The following is an 18,966-nucleotide window of genomic DNA, read 5'->3' on the forward strand; positions in this document are numbered from 1 at the left end:
TTTGTATAATTTGACAATATTTATTAGTATGTAAATGTTGATCATATATATTTACCATTTCAGAATTTTTAATTTCGAGCTGAAATCTAAATATACAACCAAAAAAGGAGTACTTCCATTAATATGAAAAGGACCACATCACATTTTTTCATAAGTTATAACATATATAATTGAGTGTTCATTCCGATTTAATATGATTAAAAAAATGTCTATATTGCATATATTAGTATGGATATTGATTATATATGAATTCATATTATGATATATCATAATTGCCTATTATATAAATTTGTTTAATCTATGGTTATATCAAATTATGTATAACACATGTTTCTTTATTTGATGAAACATTTTATTTAGTAAAACTTATTGTTTGTGTTGTTATTATTTTGATTTAAATTATAATTTTCCAACAAACTATATAGTAATATTATATATGAATCTATACATATAATTCGATTCATTTTGAACATTCCTCTACATTATAATATATATTCATATTAATATGTGTTTTTAAGATTAATTAAAGATATTACCAATATATAATAGGTAATCATAAAATATCGATCGAGATTCGACAATATAACATAATCTATAAATTATTGTTATGCTTCTAACATTTTTTGAAGTTGTAATTCTAGTTACTATTATCTTCTTGTATTAATAGAAGTTAATTTGTACGCTTTAATTTATTTATCATAAGATATAATAATAGATTAATCATTATTAATTTTTAAATTTTGAGGTATAAATATATTATATTTTAAAATAGTTAAAAAATATAAGTATATTAATAAAATTTAATGTTATAGTTTGTTATAATAATTATAAATAATATGAAAGATAGAATATCGTTATTATTATACGCCTATATATATAATATAACAAAATACTCTACGAATAACTTATATTAAATATTATTTTATTGTGGAAACTTCATATAATTAAATATTAATTTTATCGAAAGACATAATAATACATTATATATTTGTTAATGATCCAATTTGGAATTTGTAGTTTTATATTTTAAAAAACTGGATAAATTGTGAAAAGGGTAACGATTCAACGTTAAATTTACTTTTATTATTCCATGTTAACGCATATTATATTATCATTGTTTTACCATATAATTAATAAAATATAGAACTTTTAATAAATTATTTGAATGTATATACATTGATAACTATAACAATAAAATATATAAGATAATAATGAAAATTTCAGAACATTTAAAGAATATTTATCTAAATTTATACATTAAAAGAGCAAAAATATCTTATCTCTCTCCTCTTAAAGGGCAATATATCAATCTAATAACGCACAGTTTTCTATTATACTTTAAAATATCATCAGTAGGTATATATTTTTAATATTTACTAAGCATTATTTTTAAAACAATATGAACTAAAGACTTATTTAAGCTTATAAATACGGGTTCAGTGCTAATTGTTTTAAAAAATGGAAAAGATGGGAAAATATATTATGAAATTACCCAATATGGAATACTTATAAATTAGAATATGTAGGAATAAAAATAAAGTTATTTAAAATGTTAAAATAAAATTGGAATATATATATATTAATTAAAAGTAATATTAAAATTATGTACTTTGGATAGAAAATGGAGGATATAACTTTAAAATACTATAATTAAAAAAAAACTATATTATATATTATAAGAAACAAGTATATAAATATTTAATATATTTTAAAAAATTATTATTTATATGGTTTTAAGGATTATAATAATAATAAAACTTTTTTATTTTTAAATTTATACAGTATTTAAGTTTTAGGGCGTTGTTTACGTTCAATATTAAAGGATATGTATATATTTTTTAAATTCTTTATAAAATTATATCCATTTTTACAATAAATTTTACCAAGTGTTAGTAAAAATATAAATTTTTTTATAAAATGCATCATATTTATATTTAATCAAAACTGTATTAAGCAACCCTCTATTTAAGGTAATTTAGATAAACGTCATAAAATAAGTATAATATGATTTTAGTAATACTACTATATTATTATTTTATATGAAGTTAAAATTAAGAATATATCTAACGAAAGATAATTGGTATGTAAAGAGCTTAAGTAAATATAACATATATTTATGCAATATATATAAATAACATCGTCCCACATAATCTCCAAATTATAACGGAATTTCATTATAATGTCTATTAAGCTGGTATATATCCTTTTTCTTACATTATTTAGATGTTGCATTAACTATAAATTATATTAATTTTCATTTTAGTAACATTTATATTAATACATTCTTTTGTTTAATTCGTAAAATATATTCGTAGTGTGATGTAATTAACTTGATGGATCGTGGTCTTGTCTTCGATCGAAATTCTAAAAATTATACGTTTATTGGAAGTCATACCAATATTTATTGTCCTGATGATAATTGTGATAATGATGACAAAAAAATTAGTTCTGCTTTTATAGCATTTCTAGATTTCTTTAATGGTACTGGTATTGATGAGAATTTAGATAGTGATAAAATTGCTGAATACGCTATTTTATGGTTAGGTCACAAACTGAATCAAAAAACACAAAATGGAACCAATAAATTAAACGAGTTTTATACTAATCATGTAGTAACAAATAGTCATTATAATAAGGAAATAAATGATGATAGTAAGGTTAAAAAGGATGTTATATATAAAAAAATAGAATCGATGAATATTGGTATTAAAGATATATCTAATTTTTATGAAGTATTTAAATTATTATGTAAGATGGGTGATGAACTTAATAAAAACAAAGGTCAATGCAATAAATGTTTAGAAAATGCTGGAGAATTTTATAAAAAATATGAAAAACTTAAAAATGCTTTAGATATTAATAAAGGAACTTCTTATTTTCAACTATGGTTAAGTTTATCAAAAGATTATGACAAATTTAAAGAGAGATATAAAACTATTGTATGTAATGATATCAAATTCTTTGAAACTTGTTCACGAAGTTCAGTGACAGAAAGTCCAGTGACAAATTGTCCAGTGACAAATTGTCCAGTCAAAGAATGTCCAGTCAAAGAATGTCCAGTCAAAGAATGTCCAGTGACAGAAAGTCCAGTGACAAAAAATACACTAATTACAATTGCAATTATATTTGTTGCAGCATCAATTTTATTGGGAGTTTCCTATAAGGTAAATAATAAGGAAATTAAAAATGATTTTCATTATATATGCAAATTTTAACAAATAAATCGTATACTTAACATTTTATATTAGTATTCGTTATTTGGATTTCGGAAACGATCTCAAAAACAACATTTAAGAGAAAAGCTAAAAAAATAAAGAAGAAACTGATCATTAATATATTATTCGAAGAGTATTGATTATTTCATGAATAGTAATAATGATTAATATATGTTAAGAAATTGTCTATTTTGAAATAAGTAATTTTTGATCATAATTTTTGCATAATTTTTATATAGTTTTTATGTTGGGGTCAGGATTGTGTTTGTTGAACACGTATTCTGGTTAGGGCTAAGAATTATATCTTTATTTAATTTTTTATAAATTGAACGATAATTAAATATATGTACCATCTCGTATGATTAATCACAAGATGAAATTCAAAAGTTCAAATGAGCAACCCCAAAGGGGCATAAGCTAATATGGAAGGAGTTACATAACATATTTTATAAGCTATAATACTTATGTCTAATTCGTTGATAAATATTAAATGTGGAAAATTTATAACTTCGTATTATATATTTTATTGCTAATGTGGGATAACTATACATAAGAACCCTTATCATCTATTATATAAGACTTGTTAACCCATAACTATTTGAATCGTGAATAAAAAAATATGTTTTTTATTTGATGAAACATTTTATTTAGTAAAACTCATTTTTTTTCACCATATTTGTTTTAATTTAAATTGTATTTTGATAACCGACAGTATAATAATTTTATATATCAGAGCATAATTATAATTCAATTCATTTGGAACAATTGCCTACATTATAATATGAATTCATATTAATTGGTATATTTTTATTGTTAATTAAACATATTACCAATATATGATAGGTAGTAATAAAATACCGATCGATATTCGATAACACAACATTATCTATAAAAGGCATGTTATGCATCTAACATTTTTTTAATACAACAAAAATCGCACTATATATACAATATTTTTTAAGATTTAATTATAGTTACTATTATCTTTTTGTATTTCCTTTACATTTATATTAAAATTAATTAGTATTAATAGAAGTTGTTTTATACGATTTAATTTGTTATCATAAAGGTATAATAATATATTAATCATTATTAATTTTAAACTTTATAGTTTGAGGTATAAATTTATTATATTTTAAAATAGTTAAAAAATATAAGTATATTAATAAAATTTAATATCATATTTTGTTTTAATAATTATAAATAATATGATAAATATAATATCGTTATTATTATATTCCTATACATATAATCTAATAAAATACTCTACTAATAACTAATATTGAAATATTGTTTTATTGTGAAATAATCATATAATTAAATATTAATTTTGTCGAAAAGACACATAATAATACATTATAAATGAATCATTTTTGTATATTTGTTAAAGATTCAATTTGGGATATGTGGTTTTATATTATAAAAAACTGGATAAATAAAGAAATGCTAAAGACTCAACGTTAAATTCCATTTTTTTATTCCATATTAATGCATATTATATTATTAGTGTTTATTTAATAATCAAATTTTAATCTAAATTCGCATTTTTTGACATAGAATTAATAAAATATAGAATTTTTAATAAATTATTTGAATGTATATACATTGATAACTATAACAATAAAAAATATAAGATAATAATGAAAAATTCAGAACATTTAAAGAATATTTATCTAAATTTATATATTAAAAGAGCAAAAATATCTTATCTCTCTCCTCTTAAAGGGCAATATATCAATCTAATTACGCACAGTTTTCATTATATTTTAAATTTGCATTAATAGTTATTTATGTGTTAACATTTACTAAGTATTATTTTAAAAACTATCTATCTTCAAAGGCTTATTTAAACATAAAATAGTTTAATAAATACGGGTTCAGTGCTAATTGTCGTTTTAAACCGTGGGAAAGATGTGCAAAATATATTATAAAATTACTCAATAAGGTATATTTCTAAATTGAAATATTTATGAATAAAAATAAAGTTATTGGAATTATTAAAATGTATTATTAATTTATATATATTAAATAAAAATAATATTAAGATTATACAATTTGCATAGAAAATGGAGCATGCAACTTAATTTGAAAAAACTACAATTTGAATAAAATAGTGTATATAATATTAGAAACAAGTATATATGTTTTTAATATATTTAAAAAAAATACTATTTATATACTTTTAAAAATTATACTAATAATGTATTTCTTAATTGTTTCGATTTTTGTAGTATATTAGTTTTGGGGCACCATTTATTAAAACAAAAGATATGACGTTGTTTATTTTCTATGTTAAAGCATATGTAAAAGAAAATATATTATAAATTCATTACAATGTTAATTTTTATAATAATGCTCATATAGTGTTATTAATGATAACAATTTATGAAAATTTGTATTATATATACATATGATAAAAAATGTATTTAACACCCCCCAAACAAGGAAATTTATCTAATATAAACAAAAATATAATATTCTTTTAGTAATAATGTTGTATTGTTATTCTATATGAATTTTAAATTTAAATTAAAAATAATAAAAATATTTTTATCTACAGATAATTTTGTATATAGAGTTAAATAATTGTATTACCTATTTTAGTACATATATATATGATATGATACCCCTTAACCTAGAGATTATAAATTATATTCTATCATAATGGATGATGATCTAGTATATACATTTTTTGATATTATATTTACTATAAACTCAATTAAGTTTTATTTTAATAACATTTTCTTAATACATATTCTTATAAATTTTTTTTTAAATGATTTTTTAGTATGAAAATTTTGAACTTTTGAGGATGTATTTACCTGATAATTTGGGAGAAACACCATCAAAATTTTTTAATGATTTTAATAGTGCTAACAATTACTGCCCTAATAAATACTGCGGTACTAATCTCAATAAAATTACGGCTGTATTTTTATGGTTATTTGAAAAAAATTGTTCTAAATTCCAAAATACAAATTCTGATGAAAATAATACTAATGCAATTTTTCTATATATTATTTCATGGTTAAGTTACAAATTAAATCAAATCACAGACCACAGTTTCACTAAAGTAAACGATTTTTATACTGAATATGTAAATAATCAAGAGTATGATAAAATTATACAAGATGCCAATAAATGTACAAATATTAAGGAAATCATAAATAAAAACAGTGATTTGTTGAATATCAATATTCAAGAAATGTCTAAATTTTATGAACCATTCAAATTATTATGTAGTATGTATGATAATGCTACAAGGAATGTATATGACAACACACTATCAGATAATGCTATTCATTTTTTAAATAAATATACAGATCTCAACGATTATTATAATATTGAAGATACCATATATAGTAAAATATTGTATGCTTTATTAACTGATTATAATAAATTAAAAACTAAATGTGCTAAGAGAACTACTGATCCTATACAGTTACCAACTCTTCCGACAGGAAGAGCAACAAAAAAATTTTTACGACATTCATCTATAAAAATTTCAGTAATCCCAATGACATTTATTTTTTTTGGATTACTTATATATTTAGGAATTGTGTATAAGGTAAATAACAAACCAGATAAAAATATAATATTTAAAATGTATATCATCACTACAAAATTAACGTTTATTTTTTACTATTTTTATATTAGCGTTCATCATTTGACTTTCGGAAAAGGCTTCAAAAACTCAATTTAAGAATCAAAAAAATAAAGAGGAAAATATATCATTAATATATGATTTGAAGAGTAGTGACTATTTCAGGAATAGTAATAATGATTGATATATTTTAAGAAAGTATCTATTTGGAAATAAGTAATTTTTTCATAATTTTTATATAGATTTTATGTTGTGGATCATGGTTGAGGTTATATTTGTCGAACCCATATTCGTTTCGAGTTAAGTATTATATCTTTATTTAATTTTTTATAATTTGAACACTAATTAAATATATGTATCATCCCACATGTTTAATCACGAAATGATGTTCAAGAATCCAAATATGCAACAAAAAAATAGGCTACACAACATATTTTATAAGTTATAATACTTATGTCTAATTCGTTCATATATATTAAATGTGACAATATTATAACTTCGAATTATATATTTTATTACTATTTTTTGGAAAAATATACATAAAACCCCTTATTAACTATTATATAAAGCTTGTTAATCAAGGGGTATATTGGATTATGCATGACAATATATTTCTTTATTTGATGAAACATTTTATTTAGTAAAACTTATTATTTGTATCGTATTTGTCTTAATTTAAATCGTATTTGTTTTAATTTAAATCGTATTTTTATAACCGAAGAGTATAATAATTTTATATATCAGAATATAAATTATAATTCTATTCATATTGAATATTCCTCTACATTATAATATACTTCAGGTTAATGAATATATTTTTATTGTTAATTAAAAATATTACCAATATATAATAGATAACCATAAGATATAGATGCATTGAATATCGATAGAGAATCAAAAATATAACTTGCCTATAAAATATTATTATGCTTCTAACATTTTAGTAGCACATAAAAAATACACTATATATATATAATAAATTTATAAATATATATAATACTCATTTTTTCATTTCAATACCTTGCATTTATGCTAATATTCTAATTTATATTGATAGGAATAGTTATATATATATTAATTTATTTCTCATAAAGGTATAATATTATATTAATCACTATTAATTTTATAATTTTATAGTTTTGAGGTATAAATAAATTATATTTTAAAATAGATAAAAGATAAAATATAAGTATATTAATAAAATTTAATGTTATAGTTTGTTCTAATAATTATAAATAATATGATAGATATAATGTGTTATTATTATATGCCTATACATATAATCTAATAAAATACCAATAACTAATATTGAAATATTGTTTTATTGTGAAAAATTCTTATAATTATATATTAATATAAATTATATAGAAAAAGTATATATAATTAATTTCTTTGAACAAATAATATATATATATAAACTCTAAATCTATAACTTAAATACATTGTTATTACGAAATAATATGTTCTAAAATGTTATATTTTAAAAAAAAACAAACAAGGAAAAATACTAATTGGATTAAAGTATTCCTCTTGAGTGAATTAATTATCTTATTGTACTATACAGTGATATAGCAGTAACAATAATAATAGTAATAACAATAGATAAACATATTAAATACGAACAAATATATTATGTTAATTTGATACAATACGTGGGTATAAATTCATTATATATATTATTAAACTGGTAATATGAATAAAATTGCATGCACAAAACATCAAATGAAATATTATAGCCTTCAACTAAGTATGCCTTTAATGTGATAATATTAAAACTAACATTACCAAGCAAAATAATATTGATAATTCTATAGTTTATTATAAAATATGTAGTATAATATTATTCATTAAAATATAAAAGCAATAATTCTAAGTTATTTTTAATTCATACATTAGTTGAAAGTTTTAATGGTAAAAAATATAAAACATAATTAAACTATGTAGAATAAGTAAATCTTATATGACTACATCCTTGTCTTAAAAAAGCATACTTCCCTTATCTCTCCTCTTAAAGAGCAATATATCAATTTAATTACGCACAGTTTCCATTATACTTTAAATTTGCATTAATAGTTATTTATGTATTAATATTTACTAAGTATTATTTTAAAAAAAATCTACATATAAAAACTTATTTAAGCTTATAAATACGGGACCAGTGCTAATTCTCGTTTTAAACCGTGAGAAAGATGTGCAAAATATATTATAAAATTATATAATAAGATATATTTCTATATTTAATTATATAAGAATAAAACTAAAGTTATTGAAAATGTTAAATATAATTGGAGTGCATATATATTAAATAAAAGTAATATTAAAATTATGTTATTTGCATAGAAAATGGAGCATTTAACTTAATTTGTATATGTTATAATTTTAATAAAATATTGATATATATTATAAGAAACAGGTATATAAATATTTAATATATTTTAAAAAATTACTATTTATATACTTTTAAGGATTATAGTAATAATATAATTTTTTAAATTTTAGATTTATACAGTATTTAAGTTTTAGGACGTTGTTTATGTTCTATATTAAAGCATATGTATAAGAAGATATATTCTAAATCAATCACAATGTTACTTTAATCTTTATAATAATGCTCATATGAGTGTTATTATGAATAAAAATTTATGCAAAATTGTATTATATATACATATGATAATAAATGTTTAAACACCCCCAAAATAAGGCAATTTATCTAACTACCATAAAAGTATATATTGTTCGATATTATCTTTAAATTGACATTAAGAATAATAAAAATATTTTTATCTATATATAATTGCTGTATATAGGGTTAAATAATTGTATTACCTATTTTAGTATATATGGTACCCTCTTAACCTAGAGATTATAAATTATACTCCACCATAATGAATAATAGTCTAGTATGTACGCTTTTTGATATTATATTTCCTATAAACTCCATTAAGTTTTATTTTAATAACATTTTATTAATACATATTTTTATCAATTTTTTTAAATGTTTTTTTAGTGTGAAAATTTTGATATTTTGAGGATGTATTTACCTGATAATTTGGGCGTACCTGCAAAACTTGAAATTAAAAGAATTACAAATTACGATAAGTACTGCCCTAATAATAACTGCGATACTGATCTTGATAAAATTACGATTGGATTTTTATGGTTACTTGAACAATGTTATTCTGCATTCAAAAATAAAAGTCAAGATATAAATAGTGTTAATGCATTTTTTATATATATAATTTCATGGTTTAGTTACAAACTAAAGCAAAATTTTAATTATACAAACACCCCAATAAACGATTTTTATAATCAACATGTAAAAAATAATGATAAATATAAAAGTTTTACAAGTCCTGCTTATACAATTGGAGATCTTGGGGAATTCATGGATGAACGAAATGATTTGCTGAATATTAATATTGAAGATATGTCTAAATTTTATGATGCATTAAAATTAATATGTAGTATGTATAGTGATGTTACAATGACTAAACATGACACACTGCCAACTAATGCTATTATGTTTGTTAAAAAATATCAAGAACTTAACAATGACTGTAATATTAAAGGTACCGCACGTAGTAAAATATTTTCTGCTTTATCAACTGATTATAATAATTTAAAAGAAAAATGTAAAGATTTTAAATCCCTTCCAGAGATAACAGCAAACATTTCTGCACTAACATCTGGAGATACATCATCAAGCTCGTCGATAGGAAACAAATTATTTACAGTTTTATCAATAATTGGTGCTATAGCATTTTTTTTAGGAATTTCTTATAAGGTAAATAATAAGGAATCAAAAAATAATTTTTATTATATGTATGCAAACGTAAACAAATAACTGTACGGTTCTTAACATTTTATATTAGTATTCGTTATTTGGGTTTCGGAAACGATCTCAAAAACAATATTTAAGAGAAAAAATAAAAAATATAAAGAAGAAAATGAATCATTAATTTGTGATTCGAAGAGTAGTGATAATCCCAGGAATAGTAATAATAGTTGATATATTTTAAGAAACTGTCTATTGGGAAGTAATTTTTACATGATTTTATATAATTTTTATATTGTGGTAGGATTAAGTATTATATGGTATTTAATTTTTTATAATTTTAACACTTACTAAATATATGCATCATCCCGTATGTTTAATCACGAGATGAAGTTTAAATATGCAACCAAAAATGGGCATAAGCTAATATGAGAGGGGCCACATCACATTTTTTTCATATATTATAATATATATAATTGAGTGTTCATGCCGATTTTATATGATTAAAATAAAATGTCTATATTTCATATATTAATTCATATTATGATATATCATAATTATTTATTATATAAAGCTTGATAATAATAATTATATTGAATTATGCATATCATAATATGTTTCTTTATTTTATTTAGTAAAACTTATGATTTGTATGATATTTATTGATTCAAATCGTATTTTTATAACCGAACAGTATAATACTTTTATATATCAAAGTATAATTATAATTGATTCATTTTGAATATTCACCTACATTATAATATACCTTCATATTAATATGTTTGTTTTTAAGATTAATTAAACATATTACCAATATATAATAGGTAATCATAAAATATATATTCATAAATATCGATCAAGAATCGAAAATATAACATAGTCTATAAAATATTGTTATGCTTCTAACATTTTTTGAAGTTGTAATTGTAGTTACTATTATCTTCTTGTATTAATAGAAGTTGATTTGTACGCTTTAATTTATTTATCATAACATATAATAATAGATAATCACTATTAATTTTTAAATTTTATATTTTAAGGTATAAATAAATTAGATTTTTAAAAATTAAAAAAAATAAAATATAAGTATATTAATAATATTTCGTATCATATTTTTTTCTAATAATTATAAATAATATGATAGATAGAATAACGATATTATTATATGACTATACATATAATTTAGTAAAATACTAATAATTAATATTTAAATATTGTTTTATTGTGAAAACTTTATACAATTAAATATTAATATTATCTAAAATACACATAATAACACATTATAAATGAATCATTTTTGTATTTTTGTTAAAAATTCAATTTGGGATACGTGGTATTATATTCTAAAATTATGAATCAATGAAAAAAATATTAAAGACTCAATTAATCTTAAATGCATTTTATTATTCCATATTATATTATCAATGTTTAATGAATCATCTTTAATCTTATACAACATCGTTTTTTCATAGAATTAATAAAATATAGAATTTTTAATAAATTATTTGAATATATATACATTGATAACTATAACAATAAAATATATAAGATAAAAATGAACTATGTAAAACATTTAGAGAATATTTATCTAAATTTATATATTAAAAGAGCAAAAATATCTTATCTCTCTCCTCTTAAAGTGCAATATATCAATCTAATAACGCACAGTTTTCTATTATACTTTAAATTTGCATTAATAGTTATTTATGTGTTAATATTTACTAAGTATTATTTTAAAAAAATTCTACATATAAAAACATATTTAAGCTTATAAATACGGATTCAGTGCTAATTGTTTTAAAGAACGGAAATTATGCATAAAATAAAATATAAATTCCCCAATAAGGTATACATATAGATTGAAGTGTATACGAATAAAAAAAGGTTATTTAATGTGTTATTTTTTTTTTAATTTCTATATATTAAATAAAAACAATATCAATTTATATAATTTGCATAGAAAAGGGAACAATGCAACTTATTTTGAAAATGTTATAATTTTATAAAAATAAAAGCTATATAATATTAGAAACAATTATATAAATATTTAATATACTTAAAAAAATAACTATTTGTATATTTTTAAGGACTATAATAATAATAATAATAGAACTTTTTATTTTTTAGATATATACAGTATTTAAGTTTTAGAAAAAGTTTTACTAAAAAAGGAGATGCTATAGGTTTTTTATGTTCAAAAATACTTTAAATTAATTATAAAAGTATATCCATTTTTATAACAAAGTTATACCAGATGTTAGTAAGAATATAATTTTTTGTATAAAATACATCATATTTATATTTAATCAAAAATGTATTACGCAACCCTCTATTTAAGGTAATTTAGGTAATTATCATAAACAAAAATAGAACGTTTCTTTGTAATAATATTATTATATTATTCTATATTAATTTAATTATTGAAAAACTTATACTATATTTAACTATAGACAGCTGTTATATATAGAGTTAAAGTATTTACCTCATATATTGGGGTGAGTGTATATAAAACAACATGTTTTACTCAATTTACAAATCAAAAATAAAATCCCATTATAATGGATTCCGAAATAGTATATGCATTTTTAATAATAATAGTTTCCTTTACATTTTTTGATATTGTATTATATATAAACATCATTAAACTTTATTTTAATAAAATTTTCAATTATACATGTTTTTATTAATTGTTTTTAAATGTTTTCTTAGTGTAAAAGGTTCAAGAATGTAAGGGAATGGCTTCCCGATCAATTGGACATCAAGAAAGAGTATCAAATTAAAGATAAACATCATCTCAATGAATATTGTACTAGTGGGTGTGATAGTTCTCTCGATAAAATTAGTGCTGGATGTTTATATTTATTTAATGAATTTTTTCGTGATTCTTCTGTGTTTGAGGCCGTTGCAAAAGAAAACTTCTATGTTGTTGAATACATTTTGATATGGTTAAGTTATATGTTAAACCTTACCAAAACTCAAGAAAACAACAGTATAGAGATTTTTTATAATACATATGTAAAGAATGGTGATAAGTATATTAATAATATAAAATATTTTAGTGGTTGTGATGGTTATAAGGATCTTATAGATAGAAGTGATTATTTGTTAAGTATGGATATGAGCATTATATCTAAATTATATTATGCATTTAATACATTATGTGACATATATAATGAGCTTGATACAAACAAATCAAATTGCGCGAAATGTTTGGAAAAAGTTCGTCAATTTATTGAAAAATATGAAGAATTTAACATAGATTATAACAATGCTGAAAATATCCCCTATTTTAATGTATTGCTTACTTTATTAAATGGTTATGATAATTTAAAAAATAAATGTGAAGATTTCCCGTCCATTCCAGGGATACCAAACGAAATTTCTGAACATGTTTCTGAAGTTAAATCAAGTTCGTCGATATTTAGCAAATTAATTCCAGTTGTGTTGATATTTTCTGCAATATCAATTTTTTTAGGAATTTCTTATAAGGTAAATAATAAGGAATTTAAAAAAAAATTATTATATATATGCAAACATTAACAAAGAAACATATGCTTCTTAACATTTTATATTAGTATTCATTATTTGGATTTCGGAAACGATTTAAAAAACAACAAATAAGAGAAAAAATAAAAAATATAAAGAAGATAATGAATCATTAATATGTGATTCGAAGAGTAGTGATAATCCCAGGAATAGTAATAATAGTTGATATATTTTAAGACATTGTCTATTTGGAAATAAGTAATTTTTATAATAATTTTTGCATAATTTTTATATAGTTATTATGTTGTCGAACCCATATTCGTGTTCGGGTTAAGTATTATATCTTTAATTTTTTATAATTTGAACACTAACTAAATATATTTACTATACATGTATGTTTAATCACGAAATGAAGTCTAAATATGCACTCCAAAAGAACATAGCCATTAATATGAAAAGGGGTCACATAAATTTTTTTCATAAGTTATAATATATATAATTGAGCGTTCATATCGATTTAATATGATTAAAAAAAATGTCTATATTGCATATATTAATTCATATTATGATATATCTTAATATATTTCTTTATTTGATGAAACATTTTATTTAGTAAACTTATTATTTGTATCATATTATGTTAATTTAAATCGTATTTTGATAACAGAACTGTAATAATATATATTAATAAAATATAGATGTATGTAATACCGATCGAGAATCGATAGTACAACATTATCTATAAAATATGTTTTATACATCTAACATTTTTAGTAATACATAAAAAATACACTATAGATATATTTATACTATCCTTTTAATTTTCGATTATATATAGTATCATTTTATGTTAAAGTTTTAATTAATATTGATAGAAATAGTTATATATAGTTTAATTTATTTACTATAAAGATATAATATTAGATTAATCACTATTGATTTTGAGTTTTAAAGATTTGAGGTATAAATAAATTAGAAATATATTATATTTAAAATAGTTGAAAAATAAAAGTATATTAATAAAATTTCATATCATATTTTGTTTTAACAAATGCAAATAATATGATAGATATAATGCGTTATTATTATATGGATATACATATAATATAATAAAATACTATACCAGTAACTAATATTGAAATATTATTACATTATGAAACCTTCATATAATTAAATATTAATATTAATTTTATCTAAAAGACGCATAATTATACATTATAATAATATAATTTTTATATATTTGTTAAAAATTAAATTTGGGATATGTGATTTTATATTTTAAAAACTTGGATCGGTGGAGAAATGACTAAAAACTCAATTATTGTTAAATTTTATTATTGTTTAATTAATCGTATTTAATCACAAACAGCATTATTTTACCATAGAACTAATAAAATATAGAATTTATAATAAATGATTTGATTGTATATCCATTGATAATTATAACAATAAAATATATAAGATAAAAATAAACAATGTAGAAAATTTAACGAATATTTATCTAAATTTATATATTAAAAGAGTGAATATATCTTATCTCTCTCCTCTTAAAGGATAATATAACAACCTAATTACGCATAGTTTTCTATTATACTAAAAATTTGCATTAATACTTATTAATTTTGTATATGTTTAATATTTACTAAGCATTATTTTTAAAATTATTTATATTCAAAGACTTATTTAAGCTTATAAATAGCATAATAAATGGGGGTTCACTGATAATTGTTGTTTTGACAGTGGAAAATATGCATAAATATATTGTAAAATTACTCAATAAGGTATATTCATAAATTGAAATATGTAGGAATAAAAATAAAGTTATTGAGCATATTAAAATGAATTATGAATTTATCTACATTCATTAAAAACAATATAAATTTATATAATTTGCATATAGATGTAAGTAAAATAACTTAATTTGAAAATACTATATTTTTAATAAAACTGTGGTTTATTGTATTAGAAACAAGTATGTAAATATTTAATATATTTAAAAAAATGACTATTTATATACTTTAAGGATTATAGTAATAATATAATTTTTATTTTTTTAGATTTATACGGCATTTAATTTTTTGAAGGGCACTCATCAAAACATAAGATATAAATATATTCCTTTTCTATGTTCAAAAATACTTTAAATTCTTTATAGAAGAATATCCATTTTTATAATAAAGATATACCAAATGTTAGTAAAAATAACATTTTTTGCATAATATCCATCATATCTATATTTAATAAAAATTGTATTAAGCAATTCTCTATTTAAGGTATCTTAGCTAATTATCATAAACAGAAACAAAACCCTTTTTTAGTAATAATATTATTTTATTATTCTATATTAATTTAATTATTGAAAAGCTTATAATATATTTAACTACAAATAGTTATTATATATAGGGTTAGAGTATTTACCTCATATATTGGGGGGAGTGTATATAAAACAACATGTTTTACTCAACTTACAAATCTAAAATGAAATTTCATCACAATGGATAAAGAAGTGGTATATACATTTTTTAATAATAATAGTTTCCTTTACATTTTTTTATATTGTATTACATATAAATATCATTAAACTTTATTTTAATAATTCGCGTTTTTATTAATTGTTTTTAAATGTTTTCATAGTGTAAAAGGTTCAATAATGTATGGGAATGGATTTCCGATGAATTGAATGAAGGAACATATAAATTTAATGATAATAATTCTTTAATTAATAAATTTTCAAATAATTATTGTAATGATATTGAATTTTCATATGATTTATGTAATAATATTTCTCAAAGTGATTTGAATAAAATAAGTGCTGGATGTTTATATTTGTTGGATGAATTTATTAAGGATGGTGGTATGGTTCCCCCTCCTGCAAGAAATAACATCAATATTGTTGATTACATTTTTATATGGTTAAGTTATATGTTAAACCTAAAGGAAAGTGAAAACGACAATATAACATGTTTTTATAGTACATACATATATGATTGTGATAAGTATAACACGGGAATAAATGGATTTACTGATTATAAGGATTATAAGGAACTTATAGATAAAAAAATTACTGTGTTGAATCTGGATAGTAATGATTTACCTAAATTTTATAAAGCATTTAAATTATTATGTGAAATGTATACTGAATTTGATGAAAACACGTCAAATTGCACAAAATGTTCGGAAAAGGCTAAAGAATTTGTTAAAACATATGAAGAACTTAATGATCCTAATAATACTATATATAGCGGCTATTGTCAAGCATGGTCTACATTATTAAATGATTATAATAATTTAAAAAATAAATGTAAAGATTATAACCCCCTTCCAGAGATAAATACAACACAAACTGATGCAAAATGTTCTGAAATAACTTCTGAAAAAACTCATGTAACAGGATCTGAAGAATTGTATGGAGAAATTTCTGAGGTTACATTATCAGAATCATCACTAGTAAGTAAATTATTTATAGTTTTATCGATATTTGGTGCAATAGCAATTTTTTTAGGAATTACTTATAAGGTAAATAATAAGAAATTTAAAAAATATTTTCATTATATATATGCAAACGTTAACAAAAAACCATACATTCTTAACATTTTACATTAGTATTCATTATTTGGATTTCGGAAACGATTTAAAAAACAAAAATTAAGAGAAAAACTAAAAAATATAAAGAAGAAAATGAATCATTAATATATGATTCAAAGAGAGTGACTATTTCAGGAAAGTAATAATTATTGATATACGATAAGAAACTGTCTATTGAGAAATAAGTAATTTTTGCATAATTTTTATATAGTTTTTATGTTGTGAGTTAGAGTTAAGTATTATATTGCATTTAATTTTTTATAATTTGAAAACTAATTAATTATATATATCATCCCGTATATTTAATCACTAGATGAAGTTAAAATTTTCTAACCCCAAAGGAGCATTATCATTGATATGAAAAGGGTCACATAACATTTGTTCATAATTTATAATATATATAATTTAGTGTTCATATCGATTTAATATGAATAAAAAAAATGTCTATATTGCATATATTAATTCATATTATGATATATCATAATTATTTATTATATAAGTTTGTTAATCATAACTATATTGAATTATGCATAACACAATATGTTTCTTTATTTGATAAAACATTTTATTTAGTAAAACTTATTATTTGTATCATTTGTTTTAATTTAAATCATATTTTGATAACCAAACTGTAATAATAGAATTACATATGAGGTTTGGTATTAATTATAAGACGATTCATTTGGAACAATTGTCTACATTATAATATACCTACAGGTTAATGGAAATATTCTTATTGTTAATTAAACATATTACCAATATATAATAGGTAGTCATAAAATATAGATGCATGGGATATCGATCGAGATTCGACAATACAACAATGCCTATAAAATATTATTATACTTCTATAATTTTTTGTAATACATAAAAAATGCACTATATATACAATATTTTTTAAGTTTTAATTGTAGTAACTATTCTCTTTTTGTATTAAAATTAATTAGTATTAATATAAGTCGTTTTGTACGGTTTAATTTATTTATCATAAAGGCATAATAATAGATTAATCATTATTAATTTTAAATTTTATAGTTTTTAAGTATATATAAATTATATTTTAAAATATTTAAAAAATAAAATATAAGTATATAATAAAATTTAATGTTATAGTTTGCTATAATACTTATAAACATCTTGGTATATAAAATTAACGTTATTGTTATAATATATATAATATTGTATAAATGATAAAGCTGAAATATGTTAAATTTGTGAAACATATACAATTACATATTAATGCAAAGTATAATGGTATGTAATAATTAATTTAATTTGAATTAATAATATTTTTATTAGGT

The 18,966-nt window shown here is 19.9% G+C and overlaps 5 protein-coding genes across 5 annotated transcripts; all 5 read left to right on the forward strand.

The window, feature by feature from the left end:
- Positions 1-2,179: 2,179 nt before the first annotated feature.
- PY17X_0318700 (uncharacterized protein) lies at positions 2,180-3,314 on the forward strand (the record flags this gene model as incomplete). The annotated part of the gene is made up of 3 exons (XM_718846.2): positions 2,180-2,194; positions 2,316-3,164; positions 3,249-3,314. 3 exons carry the CDS (start codon positions 2,180-2,182, stop codon positions 3,312-3,314), a joined length of 930 nt encoding a protein of 309 aa, XP_723939.2.
- Positions 3,315-5,879: 2,565 nt separating this feature from the next.
- PY17X_0318800 (PIR protein) lies at positions 5,880-7,003 on the forward strand (the record flags this gene model as incomplete). Its single annotated transcript, XM_022955013.1, has 3 exons — positions 5,880-5,894; positions 6,004-6,783; positions 6,899-7,003. The coding sequence occupies 3 exons, from the start codon at positions 5,880-5,882 to the stop codon at positions 7,001-7,003; spliced, it is 900 nt and encodes a 299-aa protein (XP_022811500.1).
- Positions 7,004-9,704: 2,701 nt separating this feature from the next.
- PY17X_0318900 (PIR protein) lies at positions 9,705-10,778 on the forward strand (the record flags this gene model as incomplete). Its single annotated transcript, XM_022955014.1, has 3 exons — positions 9,705-9,719; positions 9,827-10,603; positions 10,692-10,778. The coding sequence occupies 3 exons, from the start codon at positions 9,705-9,707 to the stop codon at positions 10,776-10,778; spliced, it is 879 nt and encodes a 292-aa protein (XP_022811501.1).
- Positions 10,779-13,152: 2,374 nt separating this feature from the next.
- PY17X_0319000 (PIR protein) lies at positions 13,153-14,256 on the forward strand (the record flags this gene model as incomplete). Its single annotated transcript, XM_022955015.1, has 3 exons — positions 13,153-13,167; positions 13,304-14,083; positions 14,170-14,256. The coding sequence occupies 3 exons, from the start codon at positions 13,153-13,155 to the stop codon at positions 14,254-14,256; spliced, it is 882 nt and encodes a 293-aa protein (XP_022811502.1).
- Positions 14,257-16,574: 2,318 nt separating this feature from the next.
- PY17X_0319100 (uncharacterized protein) lies at positions 16,575-17,770 on the forward strand (the record flags this gene model as incomplete). Its single annotated transcript, XM_723450.1, has 3 exons — positions 16,575-16,589; positions 16,715-17,596; positions 17,684-17,770. The coding sequence occupies 3 exons, from the start codon at positions 16,575-16,577 to the stop codon at positions 17,768-17,770; spliced, it is 984 nt and encodes a 327-aa protein (XP_728543.1).
- Between the last annotated feature and the right edge of the window lie 1,196 nt (positions 17,771-18,966).

This window comes from Plasmodium yoelii, assembly GCF_900002385.2.
Source record: "Plasmodium yoelii strain 17X genome assembly, chromosome: 3".
Classification (NCBI taxonomy): domain Eukaryota; phylum Apicomplexa; class Aconoidasida; order Haemosporida; family Plasmodiidae; genus Plasmodium; species Plasmodium yoelii.